Source organism: Salvelinus alpinus, chromosome 2 (genome assembly GCF_045679555.1).
Source record: "Salvelinus alpinus chromosome 2, SLU_Salpinus.1, whole genome shotgun sequence".
Classification (NCBI taxonomy): Eukaryota; Metazoa; Chordata; class Actinopteri; order Salmoniformes; family Salmonidae; genus Salvelinus; species Salvelinus alpinus.
The window spans coordinates 90,910,990-90,935,520 of NC_092087.1; the positions used below are offsets into that span (position 1 = coordinate 90,910,990).

The window sequence follows — 24,531 nt, forward strand, 5'->3', positions numbered from 1 at the left end:
AGTGTTATGATATGAGGGTAGGTTAGTGGTAGACATGTCTGTATGTAGTGTTATGATATGAGGGGTAGGTTAGTGTTATGATATGAGGGTAGGTTAGTGTTATGATATGAGGGTAGGTTAGTGATAGACATGTCTGTATGCAGTGTCACCTTGTAAAGTTACAGAACACCTTGTAAAGTTACGAACACCTTGTCAGGTTACAGACAACCTTGCAAAGTTACAGAACACCTTGTCAGGTTACAGACCACCTTGTAAAGGTACAGAACACCATGTCAGGTTACAGAACACCTTGTAAAGTTACAGAACACCTAGTCAGGTTACAGAACACCTAGTAAAGTTACAGAACACCTAGTCAGGTTACAGAACACCTTGTACAGTTACAGAACACCTTGTGTAGTTACAGAACACCTTGTCAGGTTACAGAACACATTGTGAAGTTACAGAACACCTTGTCAGGTTACAGAACACATTGTGAAGTTACAGAACACCTTGTCAGGTTACAGAACACCTCGTCAGGTTACAGAACACCTTGTCAGGTTACAGAACACATTGTGAAGTTACAGAACACCTTGTCAGGTTACAGAACACCTCGTCAGGTTACAGAACACCTAGTCAGGTTACAGAACACCTTGTCTGGTTAAAGACCACCTTGTAAAATTACAGAACACCTTGTCAGGTTACAGAACACCTTGTAAAATTACAGAACACCTTGTCAGGTTAAAGACCACCTTGTAAAGTTACTGTTGAGGGAATTAAATAATTCCTCTAATGTACTCATTAATTTAAATCAATCTGTCTATTTATAAGAATGTGTAAGATACTTATTAACATAAAATAGACAGGATACAGTCGTATTAAAATTAGATAATAGTATTTATTCTCGGAGCACGCTACCATTTGACCATAAACAACAGGTTTATATACAAGATATGACGTCATAGGTTACAGAATAAATCTCCTCGTCCTGACTAATAGAAAACAGGTTCAAAAGTTCATTCCAACTTCCCAGCGCACACACATGACACACAATATAATCTATTCTCCTGAAGGCTCACTATAATTTATTACCACTTTAGCAGACAACTCAAGATAATGGAAGACCTAAAAAGTTACTCACTACTTAATCTAAACATCTCAGGGCTAAGTTGGGTCAGTTCAACCATAGTTTAACGACCCTTTCTGCTTATTTTATAACCCACAGCACAGATCTCTTTTCACTAGGCGTGCAGAGTTCAATTAGTTATAGTTTTATCTAAATCTAGAAATTGTTTTAATTATTATTAACAAAATTCCTAACAGTTACAGAACACCTAGTCAGGTTACAGAACACCTAGTCAGGTTACAGAACACCTAGTCAGGTTACAGAACACCTAGTCAGGTTACAGAACACCTCGTCAGGTTACAGAACACCTAGTCAGGTTACAGAACACCTAGTCAGGTTACAGAACACCTAGTCAGGTTACAGAACACCTCGTCAGTTTACAGAACACCTAGTCAAGTTGCAGAACAGTATGCAAGGCCACGACCCCTAGACTTAGCAAGTATAGTGTAACAGTAGGTTTGTCTAATCTGTTACGTAACAGTTTGTGTGTGTGTGTGTGTGTGTGTGTGTGTGTGTGTGTGTGTGTGTGTGTGTGTGTGTGTGTGTGTGTGTGTGTGTGTGTGTGTGTGTGTGTGTGTGTGTGTGTGTGTGTGTGTGTGTGTGTGTGTGTGTGTGTTCCAGGTACCTCAGTGGTCGTCATGGTGTCTGTTAGTCTGGTAGTGTTACTGCTGGTGATCAGCCTGATCATAGTCTACAGATGGAAATACAACAAGGCCACAGGTGAGAAACACACACACACACACACACACACACACACACACACACACACACACACACACACACACACACACACACACACACACACACACACACACACACACACACACACACACACACACACACACACACAGGTCTATAAAACTAGAGTATGTTCCCCTTTTTCAAATATCTCAGTTTTATTTCAGATAAATTAATTTGCATAATATCCACATCATCATTGCGCCCTGGTTGAGAAGAAGAGAATGAATAGTCCCTGAGGAGTGTCTGACACCTGCCTGGTTCTGGGGATGTGAAACGCTCTTCTCTCTCTTCCTCTCTCTCTCTCTCTCTCTCTGAGTGATGTGTGTGTGTTGTGTTCCACAGGATATGTCTCTTCAACACACAGAGTGAGTCCAGACACAGGAATCAATGAAGGGGTCAGTGTCTGTATTATAATTATTATTTTTGGATTGAAAGATGTCAATGAGTTGTGTTTTATTAGTCATACTATTGTCTCCTCTTCCTCTACTCCCCTCTGCCTCTCTCTCTCTCTCTCGCTCTCTGTCTATCTCTCTCTCCTTGTATCTCTCTCCTACATCTCCTCCTCCTCCTCCTCCTCCTCTCCCTCTCCCTACTCTGCCTCCTCCTCCTCCTCTCCCTCTCCCTACTCCTCTTCCTCCTCTTCTTCCTTTCCAGGGTTGTCATGGTGATGGTGACTATGAAGAGATAAAGGAGCGCCCCCTACAGTCAGACTCAGACGCTGCGACCTCCACCATCTATGCCACCGTCAACTTACCCACAAGCCACTCTGACTCTCTCCACTACTCCAGCGTCAACTTCCACAAGATCCCCAGATTCCCCAACGAAGCCACTGACACCATTACTAAAGAGGGCAGCTGCCCCAATGAAGCCACGGCTTCCATTGCTAAAGTGGGCACTTCATCATGTGACTATGCTACTGTGAACTTTGGTCAAAGCCCCGCCTACTCTACTGTCAATCATCCACACAGCTCCTCTGAGGCTCCTCCCATCTACTCCACAATCAGCAAACCCAGAGACACCTGAGTCAATGGCAACCAATCACAAGATACATACACACACTGGCGACCAATCACAAGAGACATATTTTAACTATATGCGCTGACCTCTCTCTCTCTCTCTCTCTCTCTCTCTCTCTCTCTCTCTCTCTCTCTCTCTCTCTAAATATAGTGTTTCCTGTTCATAGCCTTGTTGTTATGGTAACACTCCCCCCTTCTTAGGGCTAGGGTCTAGTTTTCTGAATTTCCGCCTGACTGACGTGCCCAAATTAAACTGCCTGTTACTCATGCCCAGAAGCAAGGATATGCATATAATTGGTAGCATTGGATAGGAAACACTTTGAAGTTTGTAGAAATGTTAAAATAATTTATGATCCTATAACACAATTGATATGGTAGGAGGAAATCCAAACAAAAACCAACCAGTTATTTTTTTTTTAGGTCCCAGGCTCTTATAATGGAAAGCTATGGGTCCTATGCAATTCCAGCTCCCAGATTGCAATTCCAATAGCTTCCACTAGATGTCAACAGTCTTTGTTCAAGGTTTCAGGCTTTTCTTCAAAAACGAGGAAGAATTTGGAGTTTTGGTACAAAGAGTCACAGTTGAAAATCAGTCTGCGGGCGTGCGAGGAGAGGACGTGCACTTGCTAATTTTACTTTTCAATTGAACATACTTCTTTCCGTATGAAAAATTATAGTTTATTTACATTTTTTCTGGTTGTTTAGAGTCTTATTGTTACGGTAACAAAATAAAGTACATATTGAATCATGAAAGTTGTGAAATATTAGTTGTGTGCTCTAGTTATTTATGAGTTGGTGTTCTGTAAAACATAGCAATTTCTTAAAACTGTTGATGCTGTTTTCTTTTTCATGTATTGTAATATTGTTTTGCTGCCTTATTTCAACCTTTTAAACATAACCATTAACCATCAACCATTAATATTAGTGTTTCCCGTACAGGCTCTTGTTGTTATGGCAACACTCCCCCACTGCAATCAACCATTAATATTAGTGTTTCCTGTTCAGAGTCTTGTTGTTATGGTAACACTCCCCCACTGTCATCAACCGTTAGCTAGTGTTCCTGTTCAGAGCCTTATTGTTATGGTAACACTCCCCCACTCCCATCAACCATTAATATTAGTATTTCCTGTTCAGAGCCTTGTTGTTATGGTAACACTCCCCCACTCCCATCAACCATTAATATTAGTATTTCCTGTTCAGAGCCTTGTTGTAGTTGTAACACTCCCCTACTCCCATCAACCATTAATATTAGTGTTTCCTGTTCAGAGTCTTGTTGTTATGGTAACACTCCCCCACTCCCATCAACCATTAATATTAGTGTTTCCTGTTCAGAGCCTTGTTGTAGTTGTAACACTCCCCCACTGTCATCAACCATTAATATTAGTGTTTCCTGTTCAGAGCCTTGTTGTTATGGTAACACTCCCCCACTCCCATCAACCATTAATATTAGTATTTCCTGTTCAGAGCCTTGTTGTAGTTGTAACACTCCCCCACTGTCATCAACCATTAATATTAGTATTTCCTGTTCAGAGCCTTGTTGTTATGGTAACACTCCCCCACTGTCATCAACCATTAATATTAGTGTTTCCTGTTCAGAGCCTTGTTGTTATGGTAACACTCCCCCACTCCCATCAACCATTAATATTAGTATTTCCTGTTCAGAGCCTTGTTGTAGTTGTAACACTCCCCCACTGTCATCAACCATTAATATTAGTGTTTCCTGTTCAGAGCCTTGTTGTTATGGTAACACTCCCCCACTCCCATCAACCATTAATATTAGTATTTCCTGTTCAGAGCCTTGTTGTAGTTGTAACACTCCCCCACTGTCATCAACCATTAATATTAGTGTTTCCTGTTCAGAGTCTTGTTGTTATGGTAACACTCCCCCACTCCCATCAACCATTAATATTAGTGTTTCCTGTTCAGAGTCTTGTTGTTATGGTAACACTCCCCCACTCCCATCAACCATTAATATTAGTGTTTCCTGTTCAGAGCCTTGTTGTAGTTGTAACACTCCCGGAACATGTTACATAACTTTTGCACCTGAGAACAGGGACCAAACCTTCCCACTGTTCCTCTCCATTTGCCTGTTTCTCTGTTTCATTACTATCTGAATAAAGTGTCAGAAATAAATTGCAGGAAATTAGCTTTAAAGTAGTAACATTTTTCTGGAGAAGGAGCCCGTCTAGAGGTCAGGGGTTAATGACATTCATCCAGCAAATCTCAAGTGAGTTGCATTATTATGCAAATTTAGGGCACCATTTTCGTGGTGTAAAATAGGTATTGTGTCGCACAGATCCGCGCTCTATTGCACAACTAAAATTGTGCCATAGTCACTTCCTGTTTCTGCGGCAGTAAAATAAAAGTCAAAGTCATGACATTGCATGAATAGTCACTCAAAGCATCTTTGAGAAAAGCTAAGAAATGTTTAGCACCTTGAAAATATCTTGCGGCTTGAAAATCTCACCCATAATGTTGCCCCAGGATTCAAATCAAATCAAATCAAGTTTATTTTATATAGCCCTTCGTACATCAGCTAATATCTCGAAGTGCTGTACAGAAACCCAGCCTAAAACCCCAAACAGCAAGCAAAGCAGGTGTAGAAGCACTGTTCAATTTTACTGGGAGAAGAGTTTCACTACGTTGTCAGGAGTCATGTAGTCATGTAATGTAGCACTATATTGGATCTCTCCAATATGGTATCCATCCAATCGGCAGGATAGATTCCGAGTAAAAATTTCAGATTAGTCCTGTGTACTGGGTAGTGCTTATTTGGAAACTTATTAAAAACTTATTTGGACTAGGGGGCAGTATTTTGAAGTTTGGATGACAAACGTGTCCAAAGTAAACTGCCTGTTACTCAGCCCCAGAAGCTAGGATATGCATATGAAATGTTTGTATGCTTTTGTAAGCGGGGCGCTGTCCTCAGATAATCGCATGGTATGCTTTCGCCGTAAAGCCTTTTTGAAGTCTGACAAAGCGGCTGGATTAACAAGAAGTTAATATTTTAACAGATGTATAACACTTGTATTTTCATGAATGTTTATTATTACTTTTTCTGTCATTTGAATTTGGCGCTCTGCAATTTCACCGGATGTTGTCGAGGTGGGTCGCTAGCGGCACGCCTTGCCAAAAGAGGTTTTAAATAGCTGCTGGTATGGTTCTCAATCAGGGACAGCTGTCTATCGTTGTCTCTGATTGGGAACCATACTTAGGTAGCCCTGTCTATCGTTGTCTCTGATTGGGAACCATACTTAGGTAGCCCTTTCTATCGTTGTCTCTGATTGGGAACCATACTTAGGTAGCCCTGTCTATCGTTGTCTCTGATTGGGAACCATACTTAGGTAGCCCTGTCTATCGTTGTCTCTGATTGGGAACCATACTTAGGGAGCCCTTTCTATCGTTGTCTCTGATTGGGAACCATACTTAGGGAGCCCTTTCTATCGTTGTCTCTGATTGGGAACCATACTTAGGGAGCCCTTTCTATCGTTGTCTCTGATTGGGAACCATACTTAGGGAGCCCTTTCTATCGTTGTCTCTGATTGGGAACCATACTTAGGTAGCCCTGTCTATCGTTGTCTCTGATTGGGAACCATACTTAGGTAGCCCTGTCTATCGTTGTCTCTGATTGGGAACCATACTTAGGGAGCCCTGTCTATCGTTGTCTCTGATTGGGAACCATACTTAGGGAGCCCTGTCTATCGTTGTCTCTGATTGGGAACCATACTTAGGGAGCCCTGTCTATCGTTGTCTCTGATTGGGAACCATACTTAGGGAGCCCTGTCTATCGTTGTCTCTGATTGGGAACCATACTTAGGTAGCCCTGTCTATCGTTGTCTCTGATTGGGAACCATACTTAGGGAGCCCTGTCTATCGTTGTCTCTGATTGGGAACCATACTTAGGCAGCCCTGTCTATCGTTGTCTCTGATTGGGAACCATACTTAGGTAGCCCTTTCTCCACCTGCCATTGTGGGAAGTTGACTTTGTTTAGGGCACATAGCCTTTGAGCTTCACAGTTTGTTTTTTGTAGTTTTAATTGTTTTGTTCGGCGTCATTTTTATTTAATAAAGAAAATGCACGCTAACGACGCTGCACCTTGGTCCTCTCCTTTCAACAGCCGTGATAGAGTGTCAACCCCTCATTCTGGCCAAGGAATCTGTATGACAGAAGTTAACCGGCCATTACAGTTGTCCACACACTCCCCTCTCGCTGTTGCGGGTGAACTGGAGCTTCCCACAGGTGTGTTTTGCACGACTAGGGCAATGGACACTTTTCACAGATGCAGGCAATATGAAAGCTTTATGAGTTTCCGTTAACTTTGGGGAGAGAGTTCTGGGCCAGTGACCATCTGACCGGACTCTCACATTGCATGTTGGACTCTGTTACTGCAGCATCTCGGCTGGCAATTTGCTGGATCTCAGGGTGGTTCACCTGGCTCTTCACCAGTTCCAGCCCTACCTGGATCTCAGGGTGGTTCAGCTGGCTCTTCACCAGTTCCAGCCCTACCTGGATCTCAGGGTGGTTCACCTGGCTCTTCACCAGTTCCAGCCCTACCTGGATCTCAGGGTGGTTCACCTGGCTCTTCACCAGTTCCAGTCCTACCTGGATCTCAGGGTGGTTCACCTGGCTCTTCACCAGTTCCAGCCCTACCTGGATCTCAGGGTGGTTTACCTGGCTCTTCACCAGTTCCAGCCCTACCTGGATCTCAGGGTGGTTCACCTGGCTCTTCACCAGTTCCAGCCCTACCTGGTAGGACAGCATTTCCTGCCCCTGAGGCCCGACCTTCTCTTCAGGCTAGGGGGACACTGTGGCATCCGGACCCGCACCGCCTCCAGCTTCAGGCTTGGCCTCTGAAGGCGTTAGTGGACCAGTCTAGGCCTTCAGGACAATGTGGTGAACACGTTGCGGAGCGCCATCGTTTCTTCCACCAATGCATCAAAACAAATGTGGTGGGTCATATTCTGTACCTGGTTTGAGAGCCATATGTCACTGCTTGATGCAGGCCAAGCGGCCTCCACATTGAGAGTGTATTTAGACGCTATCTAGGCATGTCATGAGGAAGGCCAACAGGGACCCATTTGTGGCTGCCCATTGCTCTCCAAATTACGAAGGGAGTTCGATGTCTGTGTCCAGCAATGGCACGATGCCAAACTGGATCGTTAACGTGGTGCTGTCAGCGATTGCTAAGCCACCCTCGAGCCCCTAGAGTCGATGACTTTGAAGCACCTATCCATGAAGATGGCATTCCCGTTGGCTAATACCTCCACTAAGAGGGTGAGTGAACTGCATGCCTTTTCAGTGAGCACTGAATTTTTTCAGAATGGGTCCAGACAAGAGGAGTGTCACCCTCCGTCTTAACCCCTCATTCTTGCTGAAGGTCCTGTTTAACAGATGTGAACCGGCCTTTACATTTGTCTGCATATGCTCCTCCCACGGCTGCGGGTTTCGCCAAGTGTGCCTTGGCCACTTACATTACACAGACACAGGCAATAAGACAGACTGTTTGGCTATTCGTTTGCAATGATGAGAGAGTTCTGGGCCAGAGTCTATCGATACAAAGACTCACACTGGATTGTGGACACTATTACTACAGCATATCGGCTGGCCAGCCGGCCTCTACCTTCCTAGTGGTGCATTCTACTAGAGTAGCTACATCGTGGACCTCTGAACTCTGACCTCTGCTGTCGTGGTGCATTCTACTAGAGAAGTAGCTACATCGTGGACCTCTGACCTCTGACCTCTGCCGTAGTGGTTTATTCTACTAGAGGAGTAGCTACATCGTGGGCCTCTGACCTCTGACCTCTGCTGTAGTGGTGCATTCTACTAGAGAAGTAGCTACATCGTGGGCCTCTGACCTCTGCTGTAGTGGTGCATTCTACTAGAGGAGTAGCTACATCGTGGGCCTCTGACCTCTGACCTCTGCTGTAGTGGTGCATTCTACTAGAGGAGTAGCTACATTGTGGTCACTGCTCCGAGGAGTTCCCCTCAATGACATTTGCGCCTCGGCCAGTTGGGCATCCCCTAAGTGGGGAACATATCAACTATGACTGCCCTGAGCTCAGTCCTATGGGACTTTGCTCTCTATCTGGCACTTACCTAGTTCACCGATTCATCTGGTATTGTGATACCATATTGGAGTGATCCAATATACTGGTACATAACAAATGTTACCTATGTAACCACGTTTAAGTGAGCTGTTGGATTACTCCAATCCTTTTTGTTGGTGATCTACAGCGCCTTGAAAAGGACACGAGGTGGAAGTAGTGCGCGGCAGCTATTTAAGGTGGTCAGTCGCAGCACTACCCGGTACACGGTACTAATCTGAAATTCTTACTCAGAATGTATGCTGCCACCTGGAAGGATACCATATTGGAGTGATCCAATAGCTCACATAACCGTGGTTACATACGTAACCTGCGATGTTCACCGAATTGCTAGCACAAGTTGCTCAAAGATACCTAGCATCAATGCTAGCTTTGTTAACGCCGGCTGTGTGATGATGCAGTTTCCTGTTTAGGTTAGAGGTCACGTTGAAGTGCATTTAAATTATAACAGATTTTAAGCGATCTACATTCTTCCATACTAAACAGATTGCTCTCTCAGGTGTTCTTGGTAGATCACCTGTGAAAGAACAGGAGAATGCAGAACACAAGTGCACATTTTGGAACACAGCCAATGTTGTTAACACGTTGTAACTTCTGATGATGTCATCGGGTAGAACTTTTTAACTTCCTATTTGTTTCTACAACTTGTAGAAATGTGCCGTTTTCACATATGTAGACAATGTGCTGTCAATAATGACAATGATGATGAAAAGAGATTGTCCTTTTAATTAATTAATTACTTAATTCATTGGAATTTCCTCTTTCTAAGTGTGCTGTTGTTGTGTCGTCATGATGCAGACTTCTACCAGTGTTTCTGTGGTAATACTGACACCTACTGGTTCATCATTGTCTTGACTGATCCCAAAGAGAAAGAACTAAGCTATAGCAATAGTACACTACATGCCCAGTACATTATTCATATATTAATACATTTATACATATATTTATAATTTATATTTTATTAACACTATTAAATTACTGCACATGCAAAGCATTTTAGAGCAATAGTACACTACATTCCCTGTACATTATTCATACATTAATACATTTATACATATATTTATCATTTTTATTTTATTAACACTATTAAATTACTGCACATACAACGCATTTTAGAGTAATAGTACACTACATGCACAGTACATTGATACATTGATACATACATTTATCATCTTTAATAACACTATTAAATTACTGCATAAACAAAGCATTTTAGACCTATAGGATGAAATAATATTATAGCTGCAGTGTGAAGTAGAAAAGGGAGATGTTTGTGTTGATATAATCCCAACTAGATGTCCATTTAGTTTCAAACATTAGTGTCCAGCACATACACTTTCTGGCCTCACGCCTTAGTTAAAGGTTCAACAATGAATTTGTGTTGATTCAATAAATAAATGTTTTCCCAATTATTCTAGTCATAAGAAAAATATTAAAATATCCTAAAAATATCCTTATTTATAACTGGATGTATGTAAGATGTTAAATATGAAATGGCTTGGTTTACGACATAAATGATGTATAGGTGAGATAGGTTTATGAACTTCACATAAATCATTTAAATAACTGAGTTCATTGTTTATTTAGGATACAGGAAGCATGACAGGGATTCATGAAGTTCAAACTTCATTTTGGGACCCTGAAAGTCAAAATCAAATACACTGTTAGTTATTTAGTTAGTTACCTGAGTGTCCATCACTGACATCAAAATAATTTGTTTGATTGACATCTATTCACTTATTGGTTTTGATTGATAACTTATGAGGTCGTACTCACAGGTGATTGGTCCGATGGTGAGGGGTTCGAGGGGGACGGAGGGGGTGACAGAGCGATATTTCCTTTTGGTGCATACCTGAGAAGAGAGACGAGAAGGAGTCAGAGAGACCAGACATTGAGACAGAGAGTCTCAGGAGAGCCAGAGAGACCAGACACTGAGACAGAGAGACGAGAAGAAGTCAGAGAGACCAGACACTGAAACAGAGAGATGAGAAGGAGTCAGAGAGACCAGACACTGAGACAAGAAGGAGTCAGAGAGACCAGACACTGAGACAGAGAGACAAGAAGAAGTCAGAGGGACCAGACACTGAGACGAGAAGGAGTCAGAGAGACCAGACACTGAGACGAGAAGGAGTCAGAGAGACCAGACACTGAGACAGAGAGACGAGAAGAAGTCAGGGAGACCAGACACTGAAACAGAGAGATGAGAAGGAGTCAGAGAGACCAGACACTGAGACGAGAAGGAGTCAGAGAGACCAGACACTGAGACGAGAAGGAGTCAGAGAGACCAGACACTGAGACAGAGAGACGAGAAGGAGTCAGAGAGACCAGACACTGAGACAGAGAGACGAGAAGGAGTCAGAGAGACCAGACACTGAGACAGAGAGACGAGAAGAAGTCAGAGAGACCAGACACTGAGACAGAGAGACGAGGAGTCAGAGAGACCAGACACTGAAACAGAGAGATGAGAAGGAGTCAGAGAGACCAGACACTGAGACAAGGAGTCAGAGAGACCAGACACTGAGACAGAGAGATGAGAAGGAGTCAGAGAGACCAGCTACTGAGACAGAGAGACTCAGGAGAGCCAGAGAGACCAGACACTGAGACAGAGAGATGAGGAGTCAGAGAGACCAGACACTGAAACAAAGAGATGAGGAGTCAGAGAGACCAGACACTGAGACAAAGAGACGAGGAGTCAGAGAGACCAGACAGAGAGACGAGAAGGAGTCAGAGAGACCAGACACTGAGACAGAGAGATGAGGAGTCAGAGAGACCAGACACTGAGACAGAGAGATGAGGGGTCAGAGAGACCAGCTACTGAGACAGAGAGACTCAGGAGAGCCAGAGAGACCAGACACTGAGACAGAGAGACGAGGAGTCAGAAAGACCAGACAGAGAGACGAGAAGGAGTCAGGGAGACCAGACACTGAGACAGAGAGACAAGGAGTCAGAGAGACCAGACACTGAGACAGAGAGACGAGAAGAAGTCAGAGAGACCAGACACTGAGACGAGAAGGAGTCAGAGAGACCAGACACTGAGACAGAGAGACGAGGAGTCAGAGAGACCAGACACTGAGACAGAGAGACGAGGAGTCAGAGAGACCAGACACTGAGACAGAGAGACGAGAAGGAGTCAGAGAGACCAGACACTGAAACGAGAAGGAGTCAGAGAGACCAGACACTGAAACAGAGAGACGAGAAGGACTCAGAGAGACCAGACACTGAGACGAGAAGGAGTCAGGGAGACCAGACACCGAGACAGAGAGATGAGGAGTCAGAGAGACCAGCTACTGAGACAGAGAGCCTCAGGAGAGCCAGAGAGACCAGACACTGAGACAGAGAGATGAGGAGTCAGAGAGATCAGACACTGAGACCGAGAGATGAGGAGTCAGAGAGACCAGCGACTGAGACAGAGAGACTCAGGAAAGCCAGAGAGACCAGACACTGAGACAGAGAGACGAGGAGTCAGAGAGACCAGACACTGAAACAGAGAGATGAGGAGTCAGAGAGACCAGACACTGAGACAGAGAGATGAGAAGGAGTCAATGAGACCAGACACTGAGACAGAGAGACGAGGAGTCAGAGAGACCAGACACTGAGACAGAGAGACGGGAAGGAGTCAGAGAGACCAGACACTGAGACAGAGAGACCAGACACTGAGACAGAGAGACGGGAAGGAGTCAGAGAGACCAGATACTGAGACAGAGAGACTCAGGAGAGTCAGAAACCACCACACACAAAATTAGTGAGACCAGAGAGAGACCACAAACAGAGTGGATGAGTCAGCGGGAAAGATGCAGGACTCACTGGAGTGCAGGAGGATCTCCTCTGGTCACAAAGGCTGAGTCTGCAGTGCAGGAAGACATCCCGGTAGTCCCCCTGGTACAGGAACAGCAGAGCAGAGAAGCGAGCCCTGAGAGACGAGCCGCTCTCCTCCACCCTCACCTGACGTAATTCAGTCGGACATCTAAGAAACAGGGAGGGTCAGGGTTTAGGTTAGATAACGCAACAGAAAATACACAAATATTAGGGTTCCGGTTTCTCAGACACAGAATAAGCCTGGTCCTGGAGTAAAAAGCATTCTCAATGGAGAAGCTCAATTTAAAGTGTTCAGGACCAGACGTAATCTGTGTCTGGGAAAACCTCCATGTGTTCCTTGAGTATAAACCAAGACACACATACTTGTTCTGAATGATGTAGTATCGCATGATGTCTTTAGAGTCGGGGGATTGTGTGGCATAGCAGTCCTCCAGAACGACCACGAAACGCTCCGTCTCGGACTCCTCTACGGACACACCCACGTGCAGCACGGAACCCACCGGCAAGGTGACTCCGCCCGCTGGGTAAGCCTTTGTGAAGTTGTCGCTGTGGTACAGAGTCATGTTGGAGCCCACTTTGGAGCCCTTACCGACTTGGACATCCTTCAGCCTGTCAAATGGGCAAATAGGAGATTTGGTTAATAAGAGATGCCGTCAGAGATGGTGAAGGACAAACAAAGTGACTTGGGTGAGAAATGCGAGAAATGCACTTTACAGGCTCAGTAAAATGAATCGTTTATATTATTATTTATAATAACAATAATTATAATTAAAATAATAATAATAACAATAAATACACATTATTTTTGAAGCACTTTTCAAGACACCCAAAGTGACTTTAGATAAGATAAGAAATGATTATTATTATAGTTTTAACACTATTACACAGCCAGCTTCAGCTGAGTATTTTGTTGGAACAACCAGTACAACCAGTACAACCAGAACAACCAGTACAACCAGAACAACCAGTACAACCAGAACAACCAGTACAACCAGAACAACCAGAACAACCAGTACAACCAGTACAACCAGAACAACCAGTCCACCAGAACAACGAGAACAACCAGAACAACCAGTACAACCAGAACAACCAGTACAACCAGAATAACCAGTACAACCAGAACAACCAGAACAACCAGTACAACCAGAACAACCAGAACAACCACTACAACCAGAACAACCAGTACAACCAGAACAACCAGAACAACCACTACAACCAGAACAACCAGAACAACCAGTACAACCAGAACAACCAGTACAACCAGAACAACCAGAACAACCAGTACTGTGATGAGCGGACAGAGGAGGTGCAAAACTCTTATCTAGTTATCTAAAGGATCATCAAAAACCACAGGTTTAAAGTAATAACTGTCTATACATTAACAGGATACTGACAGTCCGACATGTGTTCGCCTGCATTGTGTTACATTGTGTTACAGGGTTTGGTTTTAGAAGTGGGGGGGACATAATTATTATCATGTTTAAATCCAGTCGTATAAACCCTCCAAACAGCCTACCCGACTGCTCGGAGGCGTCTGCATGGTCCTAAAGTACACCATTGCCTGTATTGAATCACATTCCAATGATAAAACTTGGGGGGGGGGACAAAAATGTAAATTCAGAATGTGGAGGAGGGGGACATGTCCCCCCCCGTCCCAAGTGAAAGTTGCACCCCTGTTGTGTTACATTGTCCATGTTTGACATTGTTTACTGCAACGTCTCCACTTACGACAGGTAGGGTTTGATGGCCATATCCAGGCTGGTCTCTGATTCCAGAGGGTAGGCACAGGAGAAGGGCACGCTCACGGGTCGGCTGAAGGACACGTTGTGAATGTGGTAGATGAATAAACTGTTGGAAAAGATGGCATCAGATCCGTTTGTCTGGTGAAAGGGGGAAAAGGGAAGAAGATTAGAAGCCAGGAGAGGACCTCTCACCAGTCCTCAGAATAATACAATTCTTGGACTATTGTATTTCAGTTCATCTGTTCATCATTTTCTGTTGATGGCAACATGTCTCACAGGAAGTGTTCTCTGTTGAAGGTTTTGGTGAGGAACGGGGTGAACGGGTCGGGGTCTGTTCTCACCTCCAGAGTGTTTCCGCAGGTGCCCTCCGTGCGCTCCACCTGGTACCATACCATGCCGCCACGATCTTCGTGAGTATTACACCGGGGGTCGGCCAGGTTAGCGGTGGTGGCATCCAGACCAGCGGCCTCCAGGTTAGTCCTGTTGAGACCCACCTGTACCAGGCTCCGCCCACACACTACCGCTGGGTGCAGCAAAACAGGCTGATCTGTAAGAGAGAAAGAGAGCGAGAGAGGGATGAGAAAAGAAACACAACAGGAAAGAAGTTATTCAAGAACCCAAAATGAAAAGAAGGAATTACAAATTCTCATATACACTCCTAGAAAAAATGATTTCAAAATGGTTCTTTGGCTGTTTCCATAGGAGAACCCTTTTTGGTTCCATGTCGAACCCTCTAGGGAAGGGGTTCCTCTTGGAACCCAATAGGCTTCTACCTGGAACCAAAAAAGGGTTCTTCAAAGGGTTCTCCTATGGGGGCAGCCGAAGAACCCTTTTAGGTTCTAGATAGCACCTTTGTTTCTAAGATTGTACATAAGTCCTCAAGCAGGTGTTTTCTGAGAACTCACCTGGCCTCTCACACCGCCAAGTGACCCCATCATTGCTCACGCAGGTCTCCCCCGCTCTGCAGGTACCACACATTGCTTTTGGCGTAGTCGTGGCAACCTGTGACTGTGTTGTTGTTGTGGTGCGATTGTTGTCTACTGGTGTTCTTGTCGAGGTGACAACATCTACTGGTGATTTTGTCGTAGTGGTGATATTTACGGATGTTTGTGTTGTCGTGGTGATCTTAATAGGTGTTTGTGTTGTCGTGGTGACCTTAACCGGTGTCTGCATTATCGTGGTAATCTTAACAGGTGTTTGCGGTGTTGTGGTGATCTTAGCAGGTGTTTGTATTGTCGTGGGTATCGTAACAGGTATTTGTGTTGTTGGGGTGTCTTTTACAGGTGCATTTGTTGTCTTGGTGACCTTTACAGGTGTTTGTGTTGTCGTGGTGATCTTTACAGGTGCTTTTGTTGTCGTGGTGACCTTTACAGGTGTTTGTGTTGTCGTGGTGACCTTTACAGGTGCTTTTGTTGTTGTTGTGGTGGTTGTTGTTGTGGTGGTTGTTGTGACTGGTTTTGGTGTTGTGGTGGGAGCTGTCACATCTGGAACAAGGAGTTAAACAGGAGACACAGTTACGAGGGAACATTCATCGCTCATGTTTTGAAAGAACTAGTATGCTGGTATTACCAGAATCATACAATACATCTATATGAATGAATGGATGAATATGCTGAGTACTGTTGATATCTAGGGCCATAAGAAGAACATCATGGTGTATATAACCAGCTGGTGAATGACTAAGCAGTAAACAGTTAAAGAAGTAAATACAATAACTTCAATTCAAAAGGCAGAACAACAACAGCAAGTCCCACTCAGAACTTGGCAAAGCAGGGGGTGAAACCTTACATGCACAATAGGCGAAGTAGCACCCGGGAGGCATGACCAACTTGTACACAAAGTAGTTCCCAGGGCATGCCTTGACGTGGATGGGCTGAGACTGCACCCAGCAGCAGTCCTCATTGAAGCTGGCGCAGACTGCACTCTGGACAATTTCATCCACCTGCTGGGGGGGAGGAAACGCCAGCCACAAGGGAGCCTGGGTGCCGCACTTGAACGAATCCACGCACTTGTCCGGCATGGACACGCTCTGGTTGCCGATGTACATGCGGTAATAGCCGTCCCAGTGGACGTTGCGGTCGCAGTGCTTGTTGCCCACGACGTTGTTGGTGGAACGCCAGGCGTCGTTCAGGACCGTGTAGATCTTGCAAGGGTTGGCGCACTGCTGGATGCCGTCGACCGTGATGCAGTCCTCCCCGTCGGCGCACTCGTTGAAGCCGCAGCTGAACCGGACATGGGCGAGGTTGGTGTTGGAGGTGGGATAGGAGCGGCGGACACGGCGAGGGGCGTGGTGGTGGTCGGCGGCGGTGTGGCCAGGTAAACAGATGAGGCCGTCTCCAGAGAAGCTCTTCTTACAGGTGCATGTGATGTCACCTGCCATGGGCGAGGTGCGGCAGACGGCTTGTTCGTGACACGCCTCGCAGCTGGTGACAATTGTACCTGTGGGAATTTGGGAATATATGGGTTCTTCGTCTTTTTAGGTTGAGTTATCATGATACACCTGTATGGTTTTGATGCCTCCATTTTAAGGTTCTGAGACTAAAGAGCAGAGAAAATACAGAAGTCAATTGTGTGGTGGGTTGTTTAAGCAATAAGGCATGAAGGGGTGTGGTATGTGGCCAATATACCACGGCTAAGGGCAGTTCTTAGGCACGATGCATCGTGGAGCTGGACACAGCCCTTAGCCCTGTATATTGGCCCTATATCACAAACCCCAGTTGTCTTATTACTATTATAAACTGGTTACCAATGTAATTAGAGGAGTAAAAATAAATGTTTTGTCATAACCCTGGTATACGGTCTGATAAACCACGGCTGTCAGCCAATCAGCATTCAGGGCTCGAACCACCCAGTTTATAAAAACTCTATTAAATACTTAGTAAATACAATACTTAATACATGATACATTTATCCCTATACTGTCTAACCAAATATACTTGATTTCTTAATATGGCAGACACTCAATGAGAAAATCTATTGTACAAATGATATATTGTCTGTCATATATAGTATTCATTATGTAATATATATTTTGGACACACCTACTCATTCAAGGGTCTATCTTCTGTATACCACCCCTACCTTGTCACAACACAACTGATTGGCTCAAACGCATTGAGAAGGAAAGAAATTCCACAAATTAACTTTTAACAAGGTACACCTGTTAAAACTTCTTATGGCTGGGGGGCAGTATTGAGTAGCTTGGATGAATAAGGTGCCCAGAGTAATATTTGGATAGATTTGGATAGCAAACACTCTGAAGTTTCTAAAACTGTTTGAATGATGTCTGTGAGTATAACAGAACTCATATGGCAGGCAAAAACCTGAGAATAAATCCAACCAGGAAGTGGGAAATCTGAGGTTTGTAGTTTTTCAACTCATTGCCTATCGAATATACAGTGTCTATGGGCTCATATTGCACTTCCGAAGGCTTCCACTAGATGTCAACAGTCTTTAGAACCTTGTTTCAGGCTTCTACTATGAAGGAGGGGGGAATGAGAGCTCTTTTAATCAGGTGTCTGGCATGAGCTGATCACGCGTGCTCCCGTGAGAGCGACCTGCGTTCCATTGCATTTCTAAAGACAAAGGAATTATCCGTTTGAAACATTATTGAAGATTTATGTTAAAATCATCCTAAAGATTGATTCTATACTTCGTTTGACATGTTTCTACGAACTGTAATGGCATTTTTTGACTTTTCGTCTGAGAAGTTTATCTAAAGTTCCATGCATAACACTTGTATTTTCATCAACATTTATGATGAGTATTTCTGTAAATTGATGTGGCTCTCTGCAAAATCACCGGATGTTTTGGAAGCAAAACATTACTGAACGTAACGCGCCAATGTAAACTGAGATTTTTGGATATAAATATGAACTTTATCGAACAAAACATACATGTATTGTGTAACATGTTGTCCTATGAGTGTCATCTGATGAAGATCATCAAAGGTTAGTGATGAATTTTATCTCTATTCTGCTTTTTGTGACTCCTCTCTTTGGCTGGAAAAATGGCTGTGTTTTTCTTTGACTAGGTACTGACCTAACATAACCGTTTGGTGTGCTTTCGTCTTAAAGCCTTTTTGAAATCGGACACAGTGGTGGGATTAACAACACGTTTTTCTTTAAAATGGTGTAAAATACTTGTATGTTTGAGGAATTTTAATTATGAGATTTCTGTTGTTTGAATTTGGCGCACTGCACTTTCACTGGCTGTTGTCATATCGATCCCGGTAGAGGGATCTAAGCCATAAGAAGTTTTAATTGAAATGCATTCCAAGTGACTACCTCATGAAGCTGGTTGAGAGAATGCCAAGAGTGTGCAAAGCTGTCATCAAGGCAAGGGAGGCTACTTTGAAGATTCAAAAATATTTAATATATTTTGATTTGTTTAACACTTGTTTTGGTTACTACATGATTCCATATGTGTTATTTCATAACACATATTTTGACTGGTACTGTAAATATTTTGATGTATTAAATATATAGTGTAATTGTGTGTACCTGAGGTATGTCCAGCTGTTGATGTATTAAATATACAGTATAATTGTGTGTACCTGAGGTACGTCCAGCTGTTGATGTATTAAATATATAGTATAATTGTGTGTACCTGAGGTATGTCCAGCTGTTGATGTATTAAATATATAGTATAATTGTGTGTACCTGAGGTATGTCCAGCTGTTGATGTATTAAATATATAGTATAATTGTGTGTACCTGAGGTATGTCCAGCTGTTGATGTATTAAATATACAGTATAATTGTGTGTACCTGAGGTATGTCCAGCTGTTGATGTATTAAATATATAGTATAATTGTGTGTACCTGAGGTATGTCCAGCTGTTGATGTATTAAATATATAGTATAATTGTGTGTACCTGAGGTATGTCCAGCTGTTGATGTATTAAATATATAGTATAATTGTGTGTACCTGAGGTATGTCCAGCGCTGGACAGAACCAGTAGAGGCACCAGCAGAGCTACCAGGATCATCCTCATCAACAGTAGTTACTTCTACAGGGGCAGAAACGAGGAACACAACCTGAAGGAAAATACACTTATTATATTATATTTATCCACAATTTACATCTACTGGATAGTCAGTCACTTTTAAATTCAAGTTTGAATTGATTTAATTTGACTGTATCTATACAGGTCATCCTATTGTGATAAAAAATATTTTATTTTCTGTCACAAGACTGCAATAAACCACGTTACAAAACATCTAATACAACTATAGATATTAAGCGTGGACACACACATCCTCTGGAGGGTAATATAACATTTCAAACTTAGTCAGTTCAGATATATTAATTTCACCAAACCAAAACAACTTTGTTTAACCATACAGTATGAATAGTGATCTGAGAGAAGTACTGACTTACCAAATCTTGATGCTGACTGCTGGACACACCTGTAAGCTCAGCATTTATACCCTGGTTATCGGGGAGTGGGGGAAACGGGACACATTGTGCAATATTCCCAGGGACAATACCTTAGCCTGGGTCCCAGTATGTTTAGCTCTCATTCCACTCCTTGACACTCCTTGTCATGATAAACTGTTTGGCAATGACCCTGAATAAAGGAGTGAAACGTCAGCCCAACCTGACTGGATTTCAGGCTAACAATGGGTCTGGAAGAGATTCAATGGCAACTATCAACGTTCATACGTAAGGAATGCAACAATCGCCTGATAACCATGGAAACCTGGGCTGTGATTAAGCTAAAGTCTATATGCTCTGTTGGCTGGCATGTCGAATAAATTGGATGTTTTCAAACGAATTAAGCAAACTTAAAAGAAATCTCTAAAACCTTAAATCAACAGGACAGGTGTGGTGGCTGATGGGAGGCATTAGGTCAACACCATATGATTTATGAGGTGATTCATGTCTGACAATAACCCAGAGAACAACTTAACATGTGGCTGACTTCTTACCCCCAGACATGCTAACCTCTCACCATTACAATAACAGGGGTGAGAGTATGAAATGTATGCCTTTAACTTTCTTTCTCATTATTAACAATTCATTTAGGATTATCTGTAACCATGGTAGCATCCACATTAATGTAGAAGTGTTTAGAAACATATTCTATTCTTATTTACATTTAAAAGTGACTCCAAAATAACACAATACATTATTTACCATACATTTCTATTGGGCACAAAATAATCTGAAACACAACAAGAACAAATAGCAAATGCATCCAACTAATTTATGTAGTCAACGTGTGCTATGAATATGGGACTAAATACTTAACTTTTTACTACTTTAATACCCATATAAGTGAATTTGTCCCAATACTTTTGGTCTCCTAAAATCAGTCGACCGTGTACAAAAGGTGCTGTAATTTCTAAACAGTTCACCTGATATGGATGAAAATACCCTCAAATTAAAGCTGACAGCCTGCACTTTAACCTCGACGTTAGCCAATCATTTCACATCAAAAGTGCTGGAGTACAGAGCCAAAACAACTAAATATGTGTCACTGTCCCAATACTTTTGGAGCTCACTGTCCAGTGTTGTTGTCACTGTCCCAATACTTTTGGAGCTCACTGTCCAGTGTTGTTGTCACTGTCCCAATACTTTTGGAGCTCACTGTCCAGTGTTCTTGTCACTGTCCCAATACTTTTGGAGCTCACTGTCCAGTGTTCTTGTCACTGTCCCAATACTTTTGGAGCTCACTGTCCAGTGTTCTTGTCACTGTCCAGTGTTCTTGTCATTGTTCCATTTATCGTTCAGTTTTTAGTCTTCTGTTTGTACTATAGATATGCCTGTTTCAACTGTGTTGCGCTCACGTAATACATCTCCAATTAGTCAGCGGGTTAATAACAGGAAAAGATCTGACTCAATCCCTTTGTCTTATTCCAAACCCTTTTCTCTTTGCTCCAGATGACCAACAATAGCCAGTTGTCACCATGATGCCATTATATCAACTATTCACGCTGAGGGAAAGGTGAACTGTTCCCACTCATCTAAACACAGACTCAAATGGCACCCTATTCCCTGTATAGTGCACTACTTTTGTTCACTAAGATGGTCAAAAGTAGTGCACTAAATAGGGAATAGGGTGCCATTTGAAACAGAGCCATAGTGTTCCACAGGCATTATCCCTCTCGCTATGGCTTATAGACGATACAGCAAGTTTTGTTATTTTGTTTAAGTGTTAACTCACTTCTACATGCTTGAACAATTTGAGAGCTTTGTATTTAATGTTTAGAGCCCCTGTGAATCCATGAAACTCATGTATGAAGTCAGCACATACTTTAAAATGGTTGCACCCTTATATTTTCAGTCGTGAAGAGGCCTGACAACGCTTCCTCTCTCCTCAGGACGCTGAAAAGATTAGGTTTTGGCCCTCAGATCCTCAAAATGTTCTACAGCTGCACCATTGAGAGGATCGTGACTGGCTGCATCACTACTTGGTTTGGCAGTTATGAACTTAGCACATACTTTAAAACATTGTTTTTATTGCTTACAAGGGAGTCAAATAACATTAAGCCTGATCAATCAATTAGAAAACCTTAGTAAATAACATTAAGCCTGATCAATCAATTAGAAAACCTTAGTAAATAACATTAAGCCTGATCAATCAATTAGAAAACCTTAGTAAATAACATTAAGCCTGATCAATCAATTAGAAAACCTTAGTAAATAACATTAAGCCTGATCAATCAATTAGAAAACCTTAGTAAATAACATTAAGCCTGATCAATCAATTAGAAAACCTTAGTAAATAACATACTCAACACCTTAGCAACGGGCCTACGACCAAATATGGTCATGTCATGTATCCTTCTGTACATACTGAAAGAAATGGGTCTACCGTTCTCAAATTAGGACCAACAAAAAATACATGAACCCTTTAATAGAGGAAGAAGGAAGCAACGCCTCTTAATGATTTAAGTCCTGCTGTTTAGTCACGTTAACTGTGAAACATTAAGTCGAAAAATAATGATGAAAATAAATGACATGAACAAGATGAAATTCTATCAGAACCTCAGCTTAGCCCTGACTCTGCTTAACCTAAAGTCAACAGCAGACATTGATATAATGACACAACAGACTGATGTAATAGTAAAAAGGTACAGTTAACTTTATTATCTCAGTCGTTAAGATACAGAAGCTCTCTGTTGTCCCATTGCAGTGCTGTTTGGTTCACTCTGACCCTTTGGTCCCTAGAAGACAAGCAGTGAAAATACAAGGTTACCAGTGACAAACACATCCTTACCAAAGGATTGTGACCGCAGACAGAGCCGCCACCGGCAACTAACACATGACCTTCTGACCTCTGAACTCTTCACCCAATGACGAGCCGCCCCAAGCCTGCCTGCTGATCAGCTAACTGGTAATTGCCTTTTGCTAGCCTCTCGGGACGCAGTGGGAAAGAGGCGCCTGCCCTCAGTTACCCTAACATGTTTTAAACATTAATATATATATATCACAATCTCATAGAAACACATCAAACCCAAGTAATTATTTTATTGTTTGGTCTGATGTTCTAAACATATTGCTCAATATATGTCTGATGTTCTGAACATATTACTCAATATATGTCTGATGTTCTAAACATATTGCTCAATATATGTCTGATGTTCTGATCATATTGCTCAATATATGTCTGATGTTCTAAACATATTGCTCAATATATGTCTGATGTTCTAAACATATTGCTCAATATATGTCTGATGTTCCCAACATATTGCTCAATATATGTCTGATGTTCTAAACATATTGCTCAATATATGTCTGATGTTCTGAACATATTGCTCAATATATGTCTGATGTTCTAAACATATTGCTCAATATATGTCTGATGTTCTGAACATATTGCTCAATATATGTCTGATGTTCTGAACATATTACTCAATATATGTCTGATGTTCTAAACATATTGCTCAATATATGTCTGATGTTCTGAACATATTGCTCAATATATGTCTGATGTTCCCAACATATTGCTCAATATATGTCTGATGTTCTGAACATATTGCTCAATATATGTCTGATGTTCTGAACATATTGCTCAATATATGTCTGATGTTCTGAACATATTGCTCAATATATGTCTGATGTTCCCAACATATTGCTCAATATATGTCTGATGTTCTGAACATATTGCTCAATATATGTCTGATGTTCTGAACATATTGCTCAATATATGTCTGATGTTCTGAACATATTGCTCAATATATGTCTGATGTTCTGAACATATTGCTCAATATATGTCTGCTGTTCCCAACATATTGCTCAATATATGTCTGATGTTCTAAACATATTGCTTAATATATGTGTGATGTTCTAAACATATTGCTCAATATATGTCTGATGTTCCAAACATATTGCTCAATATATGTGTGATGTTCTAAACATATTGCTCAATATATGTCTGCTGTTCTGAACATATTGCTCAATATATGTCTGCTGTTCTGAACATATTGCTCAATATATGTGTGATGTTCCAAACATATTGCTCAATATATGTGTGATGTTCTAAACATATTGCTTAATATATGTCTGCTGTTCCCAACATATTGCTCAATATATGTCTGCTGTTCTGAACATATTGCTCAATATATGTCTGCTGTTCTGAACATATTGCTCAATATATGTCTGCTGTTCCCAACATATTGCTCAATATATGTCTGATGTTCTAAACATATTGCTTAATATATGTGTGATGTTCTAAACATATTGCTCAATATATGTCTGCTGTTCCCAACATATTGCTCAATATATGTCTGATGTTCTAAACATATTGCTCAATATATGTCTGCTGTTCTGAACATATTGCTCAATATATGTCTGCTGTTCCCAACATATTGCTCAATATATGTCTGATGTTCTAAACATATTGCTTAATATATGTGTGATGTTCTAAACATATTGCTCAATATATGTCTGCTGTTCCCAACATATTGCTCAATATATGTCTGCTGTTCTGAACATATTGCTCAATATATGTCTGCTGTTCCCAACATATTGCTCAATATATGTCTGATGTTCTAAACATATT

At 42.2% G+C, this 24,531-nt stretch overlaps 3 protein-coding genes across 4 annotated transcripts in view; 2 read left to right on the forward strand and 1 right to left on the reverse strand.

The window, feature by feature from the left end:
• LOC139568208 (polymeric immunoglobulin receptor-like) overlaps window positions 1-3,621 on the forward strand; it is a 10,895-nt gene extending 7,274 nt beyond the window's left edge. For both annotated transcript variants that reach the window (XM_071389948.1, XM_071389950.1), the window contains 3 exons: window positions 1,724-1,822; window positions 2,186-2,238; window positions 2,498-3,621. In XM_071389948.1, coding sequence (XP_071246049.1) covers window positions 1,724-1,822; window positions 2,186-2,238; window positions 2,498-2,866 — 521 coding nt within the window. In that variant the 3' untranslated portion in view covers window positions 2,867-3,621. The remainder of the gene's footprint in view (window positions 1-1,723; window positions 1,823-2,185; window positions 2,239-2,497) is intronic.
• On the forward strand, window positions 3,607-6,887 carry LOC139541642 (keratin-associated protein 29-1-like). Its single transcript, XM_071346522.1, has 3 exons — window positions 3,607-3,615; window positions 3,915-6,074; window positions 6,806-6,887. Exons 1-2 carry the CDS (start codon window positions 3,607-3,609, stop codon window positions 4,971-4,973), a joined length of 1,068 nt encoding a protein of 355 aa, XP_071202623.1. The 3' UTR covers window positions 4,974-6,074; window positions 6,806-6,887.
• Window positions 6,888-10,400: 3,513 nt separating this feature from the next.
• LOC139568207 (pancreatic secretory granule membrane major glycoprotein GP2-like) lies at window positions 10,401-19,577 on the reverse strand. The gene is made up of 9 exons (XM_071389947.1): window positions 19,449-19,577; window positions 16,311-16,961; window positions 15,428-16,006; window positions 14,864-15,069; window positions 14,509-14,660; window positions 13,144-13,389; window positions 12,769-12,928; window positions 10,741-10,816; window positions 10,401-10,603 (listed from the first exon to the last, which is right to left on the reverse strand). Exons 1-9 carry the CDS (start codon window positions 19,513-19,515, stop codon window positions 10,584-10,586), a joined length of 2,157 nt encoding a protein of 718 aa, XP_071246048.1. The 5' UTR covers window positions 19,516-19,577; the 3' UTR covers window positions 10,401-10,583.
• Between the last annotated feature and the right edge of the window lie 4,954 nt (window positions 19,578-24,531).

Bases quoted from the DNA above. Each gene is read 5' to 3' on its own strand.
- LOC139568207 (XM_071389947.1), bottom strand. From the start codon at position 19,515: ATGAGGATGATCCTGGTAGCTCTGCTGGTGCCTCTACTGGTTCTGTCC. The intron at 13,390-14,508 runs GTAAGTGGAGAC...CCCATTTGACAG, and splicing joins GCCATCAAACCCTACCTGTC to GCTGAAGGATGTCCAAGTCG. The intron at 10,604-10,740 runs GTGAGTACGACC...TTTGACTTTCAG, and splicing joins CACCATCGGACCAATCACCT to GGTCCCAAAATGAAGTTTGA.